Source organism: Podarcis vaucheri, assembly GCF_965113315.1.
Source record: "Podarcis vaucheri genome assembly, chromosome: 5".
In the NCBI taxonomy this organism is placed as follows: Eukaryota; Metazoa; Chordata; class Lepidosauria; order Squamata; family Lacertidae; genus Podarcis; species Podarcis vaucheri.
In genome coordinates, this window is record NC_138763.1 from 22519922 (window position 1) to 22536263 (window position 16342).

General features: G+C 42.5%; 2 protein-coding genes across 11 annotated transcripts in view; one reads left to right on the forward strand and one right to left on the reverse strand.

Annotated features, from left to right (window-relative positions):
• The window catches only part of VEPH1 (ventricular zone expressed PH domain containing 1), a 174026-nt gene that overhangs the window by 46344 nt on the left and 111340 nt on the right, over positions 1 to 16342 (forward strand). The gene's annotated exons all lie outside the window — the stretch shown is intronic.
• Positions 1482 to 8419, reverse strand: PTX3 (pentraxin 3). Its single transcript, XM_082224728.1, has 3 exons — positions 8126 to 8419; positions 7175 to 7717; positions 1482 to 3214 (listed from the first exon to the last, which is right to left on the reverse strand). Exons 1-3 carry the CDS (start codon positions 8256 to 8258, stop codon positions 2595 to 2597), a joined length of 1296 nt encoding a protein of 431 aa, XP_082080854.1. The 5' UTR covers positions 8259 to 8419; the 3' UTR covers positions 1482 to 2594.

Sequence of the window (16342 nt, forward strand, 5' to 3'; positions counted from 1 at the left end):
TGGTATAAGTACATCTGTGGTTCCCTTGCTGCCCTTGAGCTGATGTAATCAGCAATTGCAGCATTCTGCACTAACTGCAGCTTCTGGCTCAAGCGCAAGGGAAGCCCCACGTAGAGCACATTGCAGTGATCCAGTTGTGAAGTAACCAACGTGTTAACTACTGTGGCAAGGCTTTCCCTTGCACTGGCAGCTGTTGACACAAAGGTGGTATTAAGCTATCTATAATCTGCTATACCACCACAGCTTCTCCTTCTGCTGGTGCAGAAGTTTAAAGTGATTCTATTCCTGACCAGCTAGCTCACTGGAGTCCATTTACTTGTTCCCTTTTAGGATAATTCCCTATATGGGACAATCAGAGACCTCATCCCTGCTGTCTTCTGTTCCTGCCTTCCCCATCTTGGTGCCCTCTGGATCTTTTGTACAACATCTCCTATCAGCCCCAGCCAGCATGGCCAGGGATAATGGGATTTGGAGTCCAATACTTCTGGAGAGCATGAGGTTGGAGACAGCTGTTCTAGTTCCCGTACGGTAACTTTTGAAGTTCTCATAGAGCAGGTTTTGCTGGAATGACCAAAGATCTAGTACAGGCCTTGATTTCATCTGGCTTAGTTTAGTTCAGTTTTATTTGGACAGTGGCCATTGAGTATTACTCACTTCTCAGGCCCCTGAATATGAGATTATTCTGTATGCAGAGAAGCATACAGTGGTACCTTGGTTCTCAAACTTAATCCGTTCCGGAAGTCCGTTCCAAAACCAAAGTGTTCCAAAACCAAGGCATGCTTTCCCATAGAAAGTAATGCAAAATGGATTAATCCATTCCAGACTTTTAAAAACAACCCCTAAAACAGCAATTTAACATGAATTTTACTATCTAACGAGACCATTGATCCATAAAATGAAAGCAATAATCAATGTACTATACTATAAAATAAATAAGACAGTATTGTAGATGATAAAAAAAAAATCTTACCTGCACTGATGATCATTGTTTGGATGGGGAGGGGGCTTTTATCCATTTCCACGGTCACACAGTCAATCAATCAGTCAATCAATCAATCAATCAATCAATCAGTAGCTGAACTGGGTTCCACACAGTCACAAAAACAAATTAACCGAAAAAGCCTCAAAAACTAAATAGCAAAATAAATAGCAGAAACAAAAGCGCCAAACTTAATCCATTCCGGAAGTCCATTTGACTTCTGAAATGTTTGAAAACCGAGGCACAGCTTCTGATTGGTGCAGGCACCCTGGAAACAATAGCAGACAGCCGCATCGGACATTCAGCTTCTGAAAAACGTTCGAAAACCAGTACACTTACTTCCAGGTTTTCGGTGTTTGGGAACCAAGGCATTTGAGAACCAAGGCATCACTGTACCTAGATTGTATGGACAAGAAAGACAAGAGGAAAGAGATGTGCCATTTCAAAGCTGTGCTTGCTTTGGCAATTCAGACCTCTTGAATAAAATTATAAGAAATGCCAGTCTGATAAAGGATTTTTATTTACAGTACAATTTTATAAAAAATAATTTCAATAATGTTAGTACAAAATCAATTTACAATATAGTACAGCTGTATCCATTCCAAACAAGAAAATTACAATTATCTGAATGCTAGGTTGGTTTCCAGTATAAATAATATCTTGGACACGGCACTAGCTTTATTAAGGTGTACATATCAGTTGCAACAAAAAACAAAACAAAACAGCAAACATTACTTCAATACTCTTATATGGTACATCTGTAAAATTCACATTACTAATATAAAATCTACAAACGGGATATCCAGAAGACAGCATATTAGCTCTGCAGAAAAAGAGCTCCAGCCATTTGTTTGCATATATTTACTTAAGGAAAGTTATTGAGCCAAAATCTGTCCTCGGATTATCATGAATGACACCTATTTGCTATGAGTGAGAACAGCTTCTGCACAAAGGACTGTTATTACAACATAATTATTGGATAGGTTCGCAAACTACTTTTGATTATGTTTTAACTCTTGCTTGCTGAAACAACATTTCATCCACACCTCAATTTATTGCTGCATTCTTACAGTACTAACTTGTCATGAGATATATTTAAGAGCACATAGTATGGCTGCCATATGGAAGCCATTTTAAATTGTTCCTCATGGCAGCTGTTTCTGTGCCCCGGAGAATGAGGTTCCTTGTGGTGAGAAGGCCTCCCACTGACTTAGTAACTACTTGTTCTAGCAGCAGATAATGTCTGCTATCTTCTAAGCGTCTCTCAGTGCTACTCATCCACCTACCCTCCCTCTGGCACAACTTTTTTCCTTCTTGGACTCAGAACAACAGAGGAAAGTGGGAAAATATTAGAGTGATGTAGTTGTAGCTGCTACAGTCACTTGGAGGCTTTTTGCCATGCTGAGCCTTATCCAAGGGTTCCCGTGTGGACTAGGCTGAAGTGGCGCCTCATGAATTAAGCATTCCCACCCCACCCCCATATCGCTGCTTGTCTGTTGAGATATAAAGCAACTCCCCTGTGGAAGCTCTTTTGTATGACCAGTTCCTTAAACATTCAGGCTTCCTAGATTTTCTGCATTTGATGTCTTTACATGGACTTTTGAAGGGCATCTGTTCAGGGCCCCAAAACATACTGAGCTCCTCCATGAGGCAGAAGCTCTGTAACCCCCCACCCAACTAAGTTGCCACGAATGTTACAAGCCTCTTCTCCAGCTTGTCTTGTTATCTCTTTGCCACTGAGGACTCTGTTCCAAATATTAAAGCCAGTTATTTTCCCGGAGAAAGCTAAAGATTCATCGAGACTGCCTCCATCACAGCAGCGATTCTTTTCTTGGCCAATCTTCAAAATCCCACCATCTGGAACGATGTGGTTCTCAGCAATTTCTGTGGAGGCAGCCACCACCTTCCCGTTTACCCACAGTGAAATACTTCCATTAACTGTGCTCCAAATGCCACAAAGGTGAATCCACCGTCCAGAAGAGACGACATGTTGGGCAATGACCTTGTTGTTGTCATTGCTTACAGCAAGAACAGCTGAATCATTGCTCAGATACAACTGAATTTCTTGGGGATTTATCTTTGTTCCATAGGAGAATACAATAGTTTTGTCTAGAATTTCCGTCACTTTAACCCATGTGCAGACAGTGAAGGAGTAGAGCACCATTGTGGAAGTTGGGTGAACACTCACATATATCTTTTTGGAGCGCATTGGGAATAAAAGGGCCATCTCACAACCTGCAAAAATAACGGAATGATGTTACCATCAACTAGTTAAGTTACAACCAAAGTAATTATATGAGTGCCATTCCTTAGGTAACCAAAATGGCACCATCCATACATCTCCATATGTACGACCTTGAATGACTTGGAATGCAACCCCAATGCAAACTGGGAGTTGCTTGTAAGAAGTTCTGTTTGTTGGTTAAAAAAAAAAAAGGGACATATATTCCACCACTGAATTTGGGGGATTTTAAAAATGGATTTTCACCAAAATTCCAGTTTGAAAGTTTTAGTTTTCCAAAACTAAGGTTCTTTTGAAAGCCCACAATAGAAGGAAGCAACATTTTAGGACAGACAGTGGAAGATGGAAAAGATTTATTGCAATTGTGGATTGTGTTCTTGACATTTTGATCAGTGCATCTTTTTTTAAACGAGTGTCCATAAAACCTTTATAGGATCAGCACATCATTAGATGCTTTGTTTAGGGCACTTTTATTGTATGTTATTTCCTGTTTGAGATTACTTGTATTACACCAAATAAACAGCAGTATTACACAGAAAGAGTGTAATACCTCAAAAACCACATAGAAAAGGCACCTTGCAAATAGTCCTCAAGAACTGCATGTTATTTGATGGGATATAAGTGACCAAAGAACAAATTCAAAACAAAATGAGGGCTATTCTGGCCCCAACTATTCAAGCACTGATGGCCAAACTTGGCCCTCCAGCTGTTTTTGGACTACAGCTCCCATCATCCCTAGCTAACAGGACCAGTGGCCAGGAATGATGGGAATTGTAGTCCCCAAAAGCTGGAGGGCCAAGTTTGGCCATCAGCGTATTATGGGACTGGTGGTGGTCAATCATAGAAGTGCTCTAATAAAGAGATCACAGGATTTTTTTGGAGGGGACATATTATTGTATGAGCAATGAACTATGTATGAGCAATGAACATTTGTATATCAAGTTCCTAGAGCTAAAATGCATCTTGAAATCACAGCTGTAAAAACCGGGCCAGTCACGTGCTTTTGGCTTTGAGTGTGTTAACAACCTTTTGACCACTGAGAAGTGGGACATTAGGACATGATTCTGTGGGGACTCTTCTTTACAGAGAACAGAGCTGTGTGAAGAGACATGGCTTTTTAATTAGCAGTATTTCTGGCTATATTATCAAGGGGTAGCCAAAATTAAAGCCAGCTTCATAAGACACCAGCAACAGTGTGATCAGAAAAACCCCTTAAGAGTCCGCCTGGCAGGAATCCACGATACACAAGAAATCAAAACCAGTTGTTGAAAACTCTTTTAGAAAAGATTTCCAGGGGGATCTGTGGGGTATTTCAAAAATACACTCTTCTTGTTCTTAATCATATTACGACTTTCCTTCCTCCTCCTATCAAAACATATGGAATGAAATTCTGTCTGTAGTAAGTCTGTTGTGAATTAAGAGCAGGTCCTGTGAATTCGGCTGAGTTATTCTGGACTTCACACTGACTTCATCAGTTGGGCAAAAATGCGGAAAGGAATCCAGCCAAAGTTAAGAGTTTTTATGTCCCGTTAATTTCTATGGGCTTGAAGCCAGGACTGCACATTGCAGCTGACATGCGGCTGCTGTAGAAAACAGAAATCCCGAATCTCCCCCTCCTCCTCCTTTCTCCTCTATAATGTCTGATAATGTGAAACATGTGTGACATCATTGCATTGTGAGTTCCCCCACCTCTCAAGCAGCAGCCAATGAAATGGAGTGGGAGGAACCTTGCAAGGTGATGTTGCGTCATATATTTTGCGTTACCAAATGTTACAAAGGAGAAGGGAAGGGGGAGATACAGGATCGCCCTTAAAAAAGCAGGCACACATCAGCCACGCCATTTAGTTCCGGCGTAACTTTCCCATTGAAGTCCACAAGCGTTAAATGGGCTTACCTTTGGCTGGATCATACCTGTATGATTGTTACTCTTAAGTATAGTGAAAATGAGTGGTTTCACCTTTATTTCACAGCTGCAAAGGTTTGCAAAAGAAATGTTAGTCTGATGCCTCCTTCTTTAAGCAACTCAGAATGTTGATCCAGGGAAAAGTGAGCTGTTAATATCCATTTGTTAGCTCACCTGTTAAAATAATCAAAGGGCCAATAAGAATTTCTTAGAGGTCCTTAGGAATTGCTCTATTCAAAGTAGAAACTGCTGCATGCAAAAATGCATTTTAACCACTATATTTTAATTTGGCCTTATATTTTGAAAGTCAGTGTGCACCAGTCTGTGCTACAGGGTACTTTCCCTGCACCCGCCCCCTCCACCAAAATGTGTGCGCGCTCTCTCTCTCTCCCTCTCTCTCTCTCTCTCTCTCTCTCTCTCTCTCTCTCATAAATTAAAAAGCAAACCAACACTTTTTCCTTATAGTCTTTTGTTTCTTGAATTTAAGAAGTTGCCTGTAGTTCTTGCAAACTTTCTCTTGAATGTGCAGGAGTCCATTCTCATACTGCTGCTTTCTATCAATGAGTATAAAAGGAATATCTGTGCAGTGAGATTTTACCTATTTCGACTAATGAATGCACAACACATGGTGTGGGTTTATTCAGCCATCTGTTTGCTTTTCGGTCCCACTGTAGTCAAATAAAACAAAAGAAACTTTTATGTTTCAGTTTCACAGGCAACTGATGCTTTGGAGGCCAGTGATTGGCACTGCCAACCAAAATCTGCAGTTGGCATCATTTACCCCACAGAGCTGCAGGCACCCTTGAACTGTGGTAAATGCTGGTTCTGTGTGGCTAGTTCTAAACGCAGGAGCCTTCCTCTCTATATTAACTTAGTATTATAAGTATCTTGATTTTTCCTTTAGTGGAATATTTCCTCGAATTGATATTCATCTAGGTATTGCCTTAAAAATCCTCGTTGGGTTGTAAATAGGAGCAGAGAAGGATAAGTTCAAAAACTATTTTATGAAAATGGTTATTCTATTCATCGTAACATGAGTCATGACATGCATAACGGTGACTTCTGCCCAAGCACTTGAATGGTGCTGGTATTTCAAAGAAAAGTTGCAGGGGAATTTTTGTGATGGATCGCTATGCAGTTGGGCTGCACAGGGTGAAAGCTATTCTGCCTTCCCGAACCCCTGTGGAGAATCTGTTTATGCCCTGAAGCATGAGAATTGATGAATAGCGTGTTGACATAATCGGTGAGCTCACGGGGTCAAGTTTTGTTCATAAATAGCCTCAGAGGAATGCTGCGAAGGAGGCAGCAGGTAGGTTGCTGGGAAGAGGAAGGAAAAGAAGGGACCGAAATGGAATGGAATAAGAAGTTTCTTTTTGTGGATTATTGTTCTTATTCTTGCAAACACGAGGGAAAGTCTATAGCTGGAAGCAAGGAGTCAAGAAGACATTAAGGCCTTGGAAATGTGTAAGCTGTAGACCAGTACAGTGGTACCTCGGGTTAAGTACTTAATTCGTTCCGGAGGTCCGTTCTTAACCTGAAACTGTTCTTAACCTGAAGCACCACTTTAGCTAATGGGGCCTCCTGCTGCCGCCGCACTGACGGAGACCGATTTCTGTTCTTATCCTGAAGCAAAGTTTTTAACCTGAAGCACTATTTCTGGGTTAGCGGAGTGTGTAACTAGAAGCGTATGTAACCTGAAGTGTATGTAACCCGAGGTACCACTGTACAGGAGTCTTTCTGTTGGTCAAATATAGGAAACGATGTTGCCTTTTGCACCATCCAGTATTATGCTAGCTATAGTCTCCTTGTTAGGCATCCAGTAAATGGGTTTTATGCTGTGGGTTCGTGTTCTTTGGCTGCCATATTGTACAATCTGGGCATCTGCTAAACACAGTTTGCTCCCACACAATATGCCTTCATCTCAGGCTTCACAATGATGCTTCCCCTTGTATAATCAAAGCATGGATTGGCGCTATTTAACAAGAGTTGCTTAAACATAGTTGTTTGGGAACGGATGTGAAACTTATTAACTAACAATAGTTTAACTTACCAAATGGCAACAAGTGCTGTGTGGTCCTTTTCTGGGCTTCTTTCAGTTCAGCTTTGGTTTCCTGCAGTTCTTGCCATAGCGAATTCAGGATGGAACCGCCCCCAGTTGCCATGTCTCTGGATCGGTCTCTCTGCAGAAAGCCCCTCTGCTGCGGATCCACCTCGGCTCCCCTCTGCCAAGTGTGCTCAATGTGACCCAGCTTGCTGGACATGTTTTGGCTCAGCTGCAGAATCTCTTTGAGGATCTTGCCTTCCGCAGATACATGAGGCGCCCCGGGAAAGTCCTCAGTTTGCCTGCTGCTTTTGGCCAGCATCTGGCCCATTTGGCTGACGATTTGGGAGGCAGCTTTCTCTGTGGAAGTGGTGCACGTGCCAGCCAAGGTCTGCACTAACTGGAGCATCTCCCCTCTCACCGCTTGCAGCTCCACCTTAAGGATTTCATCGAGGGAGTGGAGCAGCATATTCTCTTTCATCTGCGAGTTCTCAAGCATGATGAAGAGTTTGTCCCATTCTGTGTGTTCTCGCTGGCAGTCGCACGAAATACCTAGAGCAGAATAAACACAGCGGCTGTTAAATCTATGTTTCTGTGCTGTGGGTTATTTTTTTCCTTGGAGCAAAGTTGTCTTTGAAAGAAGTCTTTTGGAGCACACTGTTTTCGGTGTGCTTCAAAACTTCCCACAAGGGTATGACTTGTTCAAATAGTGCCGGTGGTGTTATGTGGCCAACCTTTGCATTGTAAAAGGGAACTAGAGAAAAGAACACAGGCGTCTGCCTTCTTTTACCTATAAAGGTCTTGTAATCACCATGCTTTTTTGGGGGGGGGGTTAGCTGGCTACAGCTTTTACAACAGTGAAAGCGTAAGAAACACGAACTCTGAATGTTCTTTCCTTCGCTGGCTACAGAAACAGCTAGCTTGCAAGACTGAGACGAAATAGGCAAAAGAACTACTTACTTTCTTCCGTTGCAGGAATTACACTTTCGACTTCATTGTCAAAATTGAAGAAAAAGAGGTCATCGTACTCATCCTGGTTCTGACTAGTTGAGGGAGACCAGAGAGCAAAAAACAGGATCACAAAGGAAAGCATTTCTTTGAATTAGGATTCCCCAGCTGTTTCCTTGAAAGTCTCAGCGTGTTCCTGAATGAAAAGGTCTCTAATAAGAAACTGAGCAGAGATGATTCTAAGAGAGGGAGTTGCAGAAAGCCCTTAAATAATACTCTGAGAGTGCCTGAACCTGAATGAATGAGTAATGCTAGTGCTAGTGCTGTAATCGGAGTGCTTCTGGTTATTATTAATTTTTTTTTTTTTTTGGATGGGAGTTGTGGGGAGGAGAAGGGGTGGGGGGTGGGAAGTTGCACAATCCTGAACCTTAAAAGTTTGAAATGTGGCTGGATTACCTAGCAGTGTGAAGGGAGAAATCATGGGGAAAACTCCTATTACGAATTGCAAAGCTCCTTGGAGACTAGTTTTTCTTGAAAAATATTCTGAAGGATGAAAAGCCAAGAAAACAAGTAAATTGTGAATTTGCTGAAATGAAGAGAGACTGGAATTTCAAGCTATGGTTCGAAAACATTTTAGAGTACATTCCAAGTTACAATCCTTTTTTTAAAAAAATGAGATTTTGCATAACTTTGAAGTTTCCCAAATTGAAGTGTACTGGGTTGGGTTTTTTAATGCAGTAATTTAAATATATCTTAATCATAATCATAATCAGTGATACATTGGGTTGGACTAAGACCCCTTTTTCTATATGAAATTGCAGCTGCTCACTTGTATAGAAGATAATAATAATAATAATAATAATAATAATAATAATAATAATAATAATAATTACCTATCTGACTGGGTTGTCCCAGCCATGATCACCAATTGAACATATTCTACATCCCTCCTAAGACTGGCAATCAGCTGTCCATCATAAGATCATGAAATCATAGACTTCTAGAGTTGGAAAGGATCCTGACGACCATCTCATCCAACCCCCTGCAATGCAAGAATATGCTGCTATTCCATAGGGGGGTCAAATCTTCAACCTTGGTGTTATCAGTCCATGTTCTAACCAACTGAGCTATCCAGGCCCCCAAATCATGGATAAATTGGGAACTAGGATGGGCTGCTGCTAACAAAGTGCCAGGCGCTGGATGTGTTCCTCTCCTCACCACCCTTGCCACCAGCATTCTTTTCTGCATCCTTATCTTCCTTGAGAAGACTTGCTCAAGGAAGCCTTGACCCACAGATGTCTTGCTGCACCTAGGCAGTAGTCTGCAGGTGGCTTTAGATTATAACCCTGATTTTGCTGACACTCACAACAGCCCTGCAAGATGGATCACAGGGCTTCCTAGTTTGCAGATAGAATGCTTAGGCTCTAAGATGTCCCTTGTTCAAGGGGCTGTACCTGGTTAAGCTGGAATTTGGGGAACAGAAATTCAAAATGCATGATCAAAGTGAACATTCAATCCACTATACTAGAACTATTCAAGGAGGGGTGCCTTCTCTAGAGACTGAAACTGTCTGTGACAGCTTCCAATTTATACTTAGCCACCTGTATGATATATTAGTCTGCTGAACTTTAAAAGAACCCATGTCCATTCTGTGAGAATCAGGATATCCCTGCTAGAAAGCAGTGGCAGACTTTGGGGCTCTCAAATTTCAGAAGCGCCCTGCGCGGCACTAGAATTTGGCACCCCCCCAACCTCTTGAACTCCATTCTACAGCATTGCTTTAGCTGTCCCTGCAGTGTGACACCCAATGTGACCGGTTGCGCTACCCTAAATCCACTTCTGCAGAAAGGTGCACAGTCGTACTTATGGAAAGACTTAAGTGGGAACTGATGACTCATTGTCTTTAATGACTCATACCGCTGAGGCTGGAGAACTAGATGTGAGAGGAGTTGTGTGGTTTACACACATGCAAAATACAGACCCAAGCTGCCACCCGCCCTCTCTCATTAATGTTCAATAAAATAAAATATGCAAAACGATACTACTGTGCTGAAGATTTTCCTGCCCCTGCAGGCGCAACCACCAATGAAGAAGAGGCGGGGGGGGGGAGCTTGCAGTATAGTGATGACAAGTTACGTGTTCAGTAGACATTACTGGAAGGCAGAGAGAGGATCAGAAGAGATGAGGCTGCTGTTTTTGAGTCGTTGCATGGCTTCTAGCCTGCGTAGCTTTGGCTCAGCATACATTATTACAGGCCCATGTAAATACAGCCATTCTCCAACTATGCAGAACTGTGCCATTTAGCTAACATATGAATTGGCCTCCAGATCTGCCAGTCAGGGTTTTCATATGTGGAAATGTTCATTGATTTACTCCTACTTTGTTCTTTATGAATTGGCTGTGGTTTCGGTGTATCTGTAAGCTGCGTTGTGCACAGTCTTTTGTGGAATAGGGGAATACAATTTAAGAAGAATATTGATCAGCTGGGTCATGTGCAGAGGAGGGCAACCCAGATGACCAAGGGTCTGGAAAAGACTCTCCTCCCTGAAAGAGAGGGGAGTGGTTGTGGTCGGGAGCCCGAGCACCGCCCAGCAGGGGGCGTGGCCCCCTGCCTCCAGCTCACCTGGCTGGCGCTCACGCCCCCCGGTGGCCACCCAACCAGGTGCCGCGGAGGGGGCGTGTTCAGCAGCCTTTTGCTGCAGCGCCAGCCTCTCCCTGGCCTCATTCCTCGTTGTCGCCCCGTCGCGAGTCACCGACCCTCCACTCCCTTTTAGTTAGGGCTTAGGTCATTGGCCTTGCTATGGACCTTAGGTTGGTTGCCCGGGGGGCCTGGTAGGAGTTTTTCCATTTGGCATTAGGCTTTTTGGTTTTTTCGCCTACCTTGTAGCAATCGTCACAACTTTTGTGGTATTGGTGGGTAGGTTAGGCATTGGAATAATGTGTTGTGGTGTGTCGAAGTGCTAGGTGTGGCCATCGCCTATGCCTTCAATTTTAGGGGTATTCCGTTAAAGGAATCTGGGGGTCGTGTATTCCGTCCGATGCCTGCTTGGCGGGAGGCCATGGCACGACCCTCGGTGACAGCAGGGGAGAGCTTATAGTTGGATTAGCATCAACAGGCTCCACCTACTGGTGAATAAACCCACTTGTTTCGATCCAATGCCTAAGCCAATACCTTTTCATTGCTGTAATCAATAAAGTTGTGGCCTTTTCTAGCCCATCAACCTTATATCACGTGTCCATGTGTCTTCATGTCACTTCGCGGTGGTCGGGTCCTCGAACCACAACCGAGCCTTATGAAGAACGGTTGAGGGAGTTGGGTATGTTTAGCCTGGAGGAGAGGGAACTGAGAGCAGATATAATAGCTATCTCCAAGTGTCTAAAGGGCTGTCACATGGAAGATGGAGCAAGCTGGTTTTCTCCTACTCCAGAGGCTAGGACCTGAACCAATGGCTTCAAGTTACAATAAATGAGATTCCGACTAAACATCAGGAAGAACTTCCTGACAGTAAGAGCTGTTCGTCAGTGGAACAGACTCCCACGAGAGGTGGTGGACTTTCCTTCCTTGGAGGTTTTTAAGCAGAGGTTGGATGGCCGTCAGTCATGGATGATCTAGTTGAGATTCCTGCATTGCAGGGGGTTGGACTGGATGACCCTCAGTTTCCCTTCCCACTCTACAATTCTATAATCATCATCACAGGATACATGCTGCCTACTGAGTGGGCATGTTTTGTTCTCTAGTAAAAATACATGGGTTATAACCGTTAGCTCTACTCGGAACAGACCCATTTAAATGAATGGACTTAAGTTAGTGATGTCCAGTATTTTCAGTGGGGCTGTGCCGATTAAAAATAACACTGGATATGAACCCATGAGTGCAATATATATGCTCCTTGTTTCACTTTTGAATTGTGCAAAGAGACGAGGAACATAATGCATAGTTCTGAGAAAGATAGAAATCTAAAGTGAGAAGCTGCCCCAAAGTACCTTTTCTCACCTTTTAGGAGAGCCATAGGATTAAAGGCTTGCTAGGGGCTCTCAATTGCAGGAAAGAGCCTCCACGTTTACAGCATGGTCTCCCTTCAGACCTTCACTCAACACATGGAGATCGGAGAGCGGGATGCAGAACTGGGCAGTCGTGCGCAGTGTTGGGCGTGGAGCCATCAGCACAACTCTTTAATTATCTGGCGTCCCCTCACATGGATAACATATGAAACAGGCTCCAAAAGACCTAGCAGTTCCCTGTAGGTATCTAGCCATTTCTGTTACAAAACTGAGTTCTTTCCAACTGTGGCCTCATGGTTTCATAATTCATGAACATGATATGGGTGACTGCTTTGCCAGAACCTTTATCAATGTCGATCATCTATGCTGTGACTGATAAACATCTTGCCAGAATACACAGTAGTGGTAGTATGTCGGGTCAACAACAGGGCAAGATTTGGTCATCTGAAAGTACTTTGTTCATAGCAGCATCAAGAGCTTCCAAAAGATGGGCTAGGGGAGCAAGAGATGCTTCCTTTTTATCTTCATAATTCATGCCAAACAATCCCCCCCCCAGAAGAATCCATTGACCAACTTTTCCCTCACACCTTTTAATTCACAAGGACTCAACTGCATTCCAAGGTTTATATCTGAAGGCACCTCTGGATTTAAGAATGAACATCTGCTCACATCCTTTTTTAAAAAAGAAGAAGTCAATTTGGAAATCCCAGGTTCATGCTCACTTCTTTTCTATTAGTAGTAAGTATGAAATATATCATTAGCTCCAAATCACTATGGAGGCTTAACAAACATGGGTGAGTAATGATGATGTCAGGCTTCTTATCCCAGAGAGCCCCTCTGGAATTATTCTAGTATTGTGAAGAAAAATTGGATACCTAATTTCGATAGTTAAAACAGGAGTGGAGTGGTTCATGGAGGCCTGATAAGTTAAGGCATAGATCTCTTCCATTAAAACACAAAACCCAGTAGGAGTGTTGGTTCTGCTGTCTCACTGGGAGCTTACTTAATTGGAGGCAGCCTTCATCTGGTCCAGTCACTGCGTTGGCAATAGTGACTGACTTGCTGTGAAGCGGGAAAAAGTTGTGTGATAGCCATCAGGCCTATGAGGAAATCCTTCCCGATCTGCTGCTGACTCAGACATTCCTAGACTTAAAAGACTGATGATGCTGTTCGTTATCCCATGGGGGCATGGATCCAAAGTGGAAGAGGACAAGGGTGAGAAGTTACTCGTCATGCAGTGCAAGTTTCTTCAGAATGATGCAGTGTGCACATTTTTGTTTGTAACAGATGATTGATGTAGGGTGTACACGAAATATCTAAAGCAGGCGTTTGAATCATAGTTAGGAAAAATGGTCCAGCATCCTGTTTCTAATGGTGGCCACCAGCTAGAGTTTTCCAGGAATCTGGCAAGCAAAGCATGAAGGCAATCTCCTTCCTTCTCTATTTGGCACCTGACAACTGGCATTCATGGCTATCTTGGCTGTGAGTTCTGGGAGACCTGCTCCCTGCTTTTCTGGCCTTTTCCTTCTTGGCCATGGAGGGTGTGGCCCTGATTGACTCCAACTACACAAGCCAAGGCTGTTGAAGAGGCCAGATACCATCTTTGTTGTCTCTTAGTGGAGACCCAGGTCATCAAGCCTGAGCTTCCACAGCCATCCCCACCATGAACTGGTATTGGCAGGACTGGCCGCAACAGCAGCAAATATGTTCTACACTTATGACAGTGTATTATTCTCTTGCTAACTATGTTGTTTTAAATGTGCATTTCATATTTGATTTCCTTTAGTAACGTTTTCTTTCTAAATGTTAAAGATAATTTGTTTTCCTTAACTTTGCTGCATTAAATATGCATTCCGTAGTTGACCTTTGTAATATTTAATTTTGAAATCTTCAAGGTAATACTTTAGTTTCCTATTAATTGTGTTGGTTTGAATGTATACTTTATATTTAACTTTCTTCATTAATGTTTTACTCTGGATTGTTTTATTTGATGCTTTAATGTAGGTTGTTAACCGCTTTGAGATTTTTCTTTTTAAAAAATAAATCAGTAAAGGAATGCAAACAACAACAACTGCCTCTGAATGTGGAGGTACTACTTAGATACCCTTCTCAATGTGTTATATTTAATTCTAATCATCTGGTGAATGAGCTGTGTCAGGTTTCTAGGAACAGACACCATCTTGAAGAAACACATTCTTCAGCTGCTGATCACCACTGACCCAAAATGAACATAGGGTGTAATTCACCATCATGCTATTATGATTGGTCTGTCAGTGCAAGCATTTCTGGTTGTCAGATGAAATGATCTTCCGCCACCTCCAAGAGCTTCATGACCCCCCCAAGAGCTAATATGGGAGAGAAGCGGGGGGGGGGGGCTATTGTGCTAGTGGGACTCAATATGCTGGCTCCTGCTGGTGCAACTGTTTCAGGGATGCCCAAACTTTTTTCAAAGAGAGCCAGATTTGATGGGGTGAACATGTGTGAGTTGTTGAGCTTCTTTTAGGATTGAAGTTGTTCAGCTTTTTTTGGATTTTACACCCCGAAACAGACTTTGAATATGCCTGGTTTAGTTGAATCTGTCCTGTGGAATCCATGTCCCTTTGCTAATAGGGCTAGAAAAAGGGGGGGCGGGGGGGCGTTACTCTACTAATACATCCCATCAGTGCAGGATTTCTGCTTGTGCAAATAGACTTTTTCCCTTCTCTTCCCCCTGCACATCTCCTTGCCCTCCCAAAATCTGCTCCAGAGGGTTGAGGGAGCCCCTAGAATAGATTTAAGGGAGGGAGAAGAGAGGGGAAATATTTTGTTATGCAAGCAGAAATCCTTGCATTAGCACTACATTGGTTGCCTTCGCACTACATTGAATTCTACCCTATAATTCTAAACTTATGCCAGCAATGTATGTCACTGTGTTTCATGCACAAAAATGGCAACGGACAAATCTGCCACTTGTAACTGCCTGCTGGGGTGCTGCTGTTATTTAAACTTAATTTTAGGAAGGCGCTGCAGCTTGCCATTACAGCTTGCAGGCTTGAAGAACACAACATTCCCCTCTTGAGATATTGTGGTTTAGTATCTGTTTAATGAGAAATTGAAGTGTTTGCCATGGGTCCCAGGCACAGAGCCTCATAGTGCAATTCTTTGCATGCTTACTCAGAAGTCCCGTTGAGTTCAGTGAGGCTTACACCCAAATAAGTGGCTATAGGATTGCAGCCTCAGGGGAGCAGGGGTGTCATTCAAAACCCAAAGCAGACCACTTGAACTGTTCCCAGTGTGTCCCAGGCCATATTCCAGAAGAAACAGCTGATGGAGAAGACATGCTATCAGCATTTGACATTAACATCTAAGCAATGCAAAACGTTGAAAAGGCACTTTAGGCATCTCTTGCAATAGCACCTTAGTTGAAAAGGTTTTCAGCTAATAGCATTAGGACTGAGGCAGGCACAAACATTTCATTGAAAGAGGGATAGTCAGGATCTGATTCCATATCAGTTCTTTAGGCGTTTCCAAAAAACATTTGAAGATTTTCCATTTCAATTATGTACATTTTACATGTGTACTTTCCCTGAAATAGAAATTTATGTATTCTTCTCACTGCATTTCCCCCTCAAATACACATTTTCCCCTTAAAACATACATTTTGGATGGCAGATAAAGCTGGTCGAATACGCTGAAATGGCTAAATTGACACACAGAATTCGCAGTCAGGAGGAGACAAAGTACCAAAAAGAATGGAGTAAATTTATGGTTTATATAAGTGAGAACTGTACAAATAGGAAAACATTGGCAGGATTGAAGTGAATCTTATGTCATGGTGTAATTTTTAATTAAAGAAACTGTGAATTATAGATTGGAATAGGAAAACTTGTGGAAGGGAAAGACGGAAGTCAACGGCTCTATGGAGCATAACGTAGGATATATGTAATAAGACATGATGTTTTTGTTGGTTGGTGTTGGTGTTCTTAAATCTCAATAAAATCATTTAAAAAACAATAACAACACACATTTGGTGTGTTGTTTTTTTGAACCAAAACTGCTTTGCAAACTTTGGGAAAGTGTGCAGTCCAACCGATAGTTGCATTTCAATACGCATGTAAGTTTGGGAGCAGTGAATTGTTTTAAAATGCAAACCAAATAAATTTCTCCTTCATCCATAAAGCCAACTCTGATTTGGTCCTGACTTACAGTATAGACTTTTAGGACAGTTGTGATTTAATTGTTGGAGAT

Coding starts and splice junctions, on each gene's coding strand:
- PTX3 (XM_082224728.1), bottom strand. CDS start 8,258: ATGCTTTCCTTTGTGATCCTGTTTTTTGCTCTCTGGTCTCCCTCAACT. Junction 7,718..8,125: donor AATTCCTGCAACGGAAGAAA/GTAAGTAGTTCT, acceptor ATTCTGCTCTAG/GTATTTCGTGCGACTGCCAG. Junction 3,215..7,174: donor ACAGCACTTGTTGCCATTTG/GTAAGTTAAACT, acceptor TTATTTTTGCAG/GTTGTGAGATGGCCCTTTTA.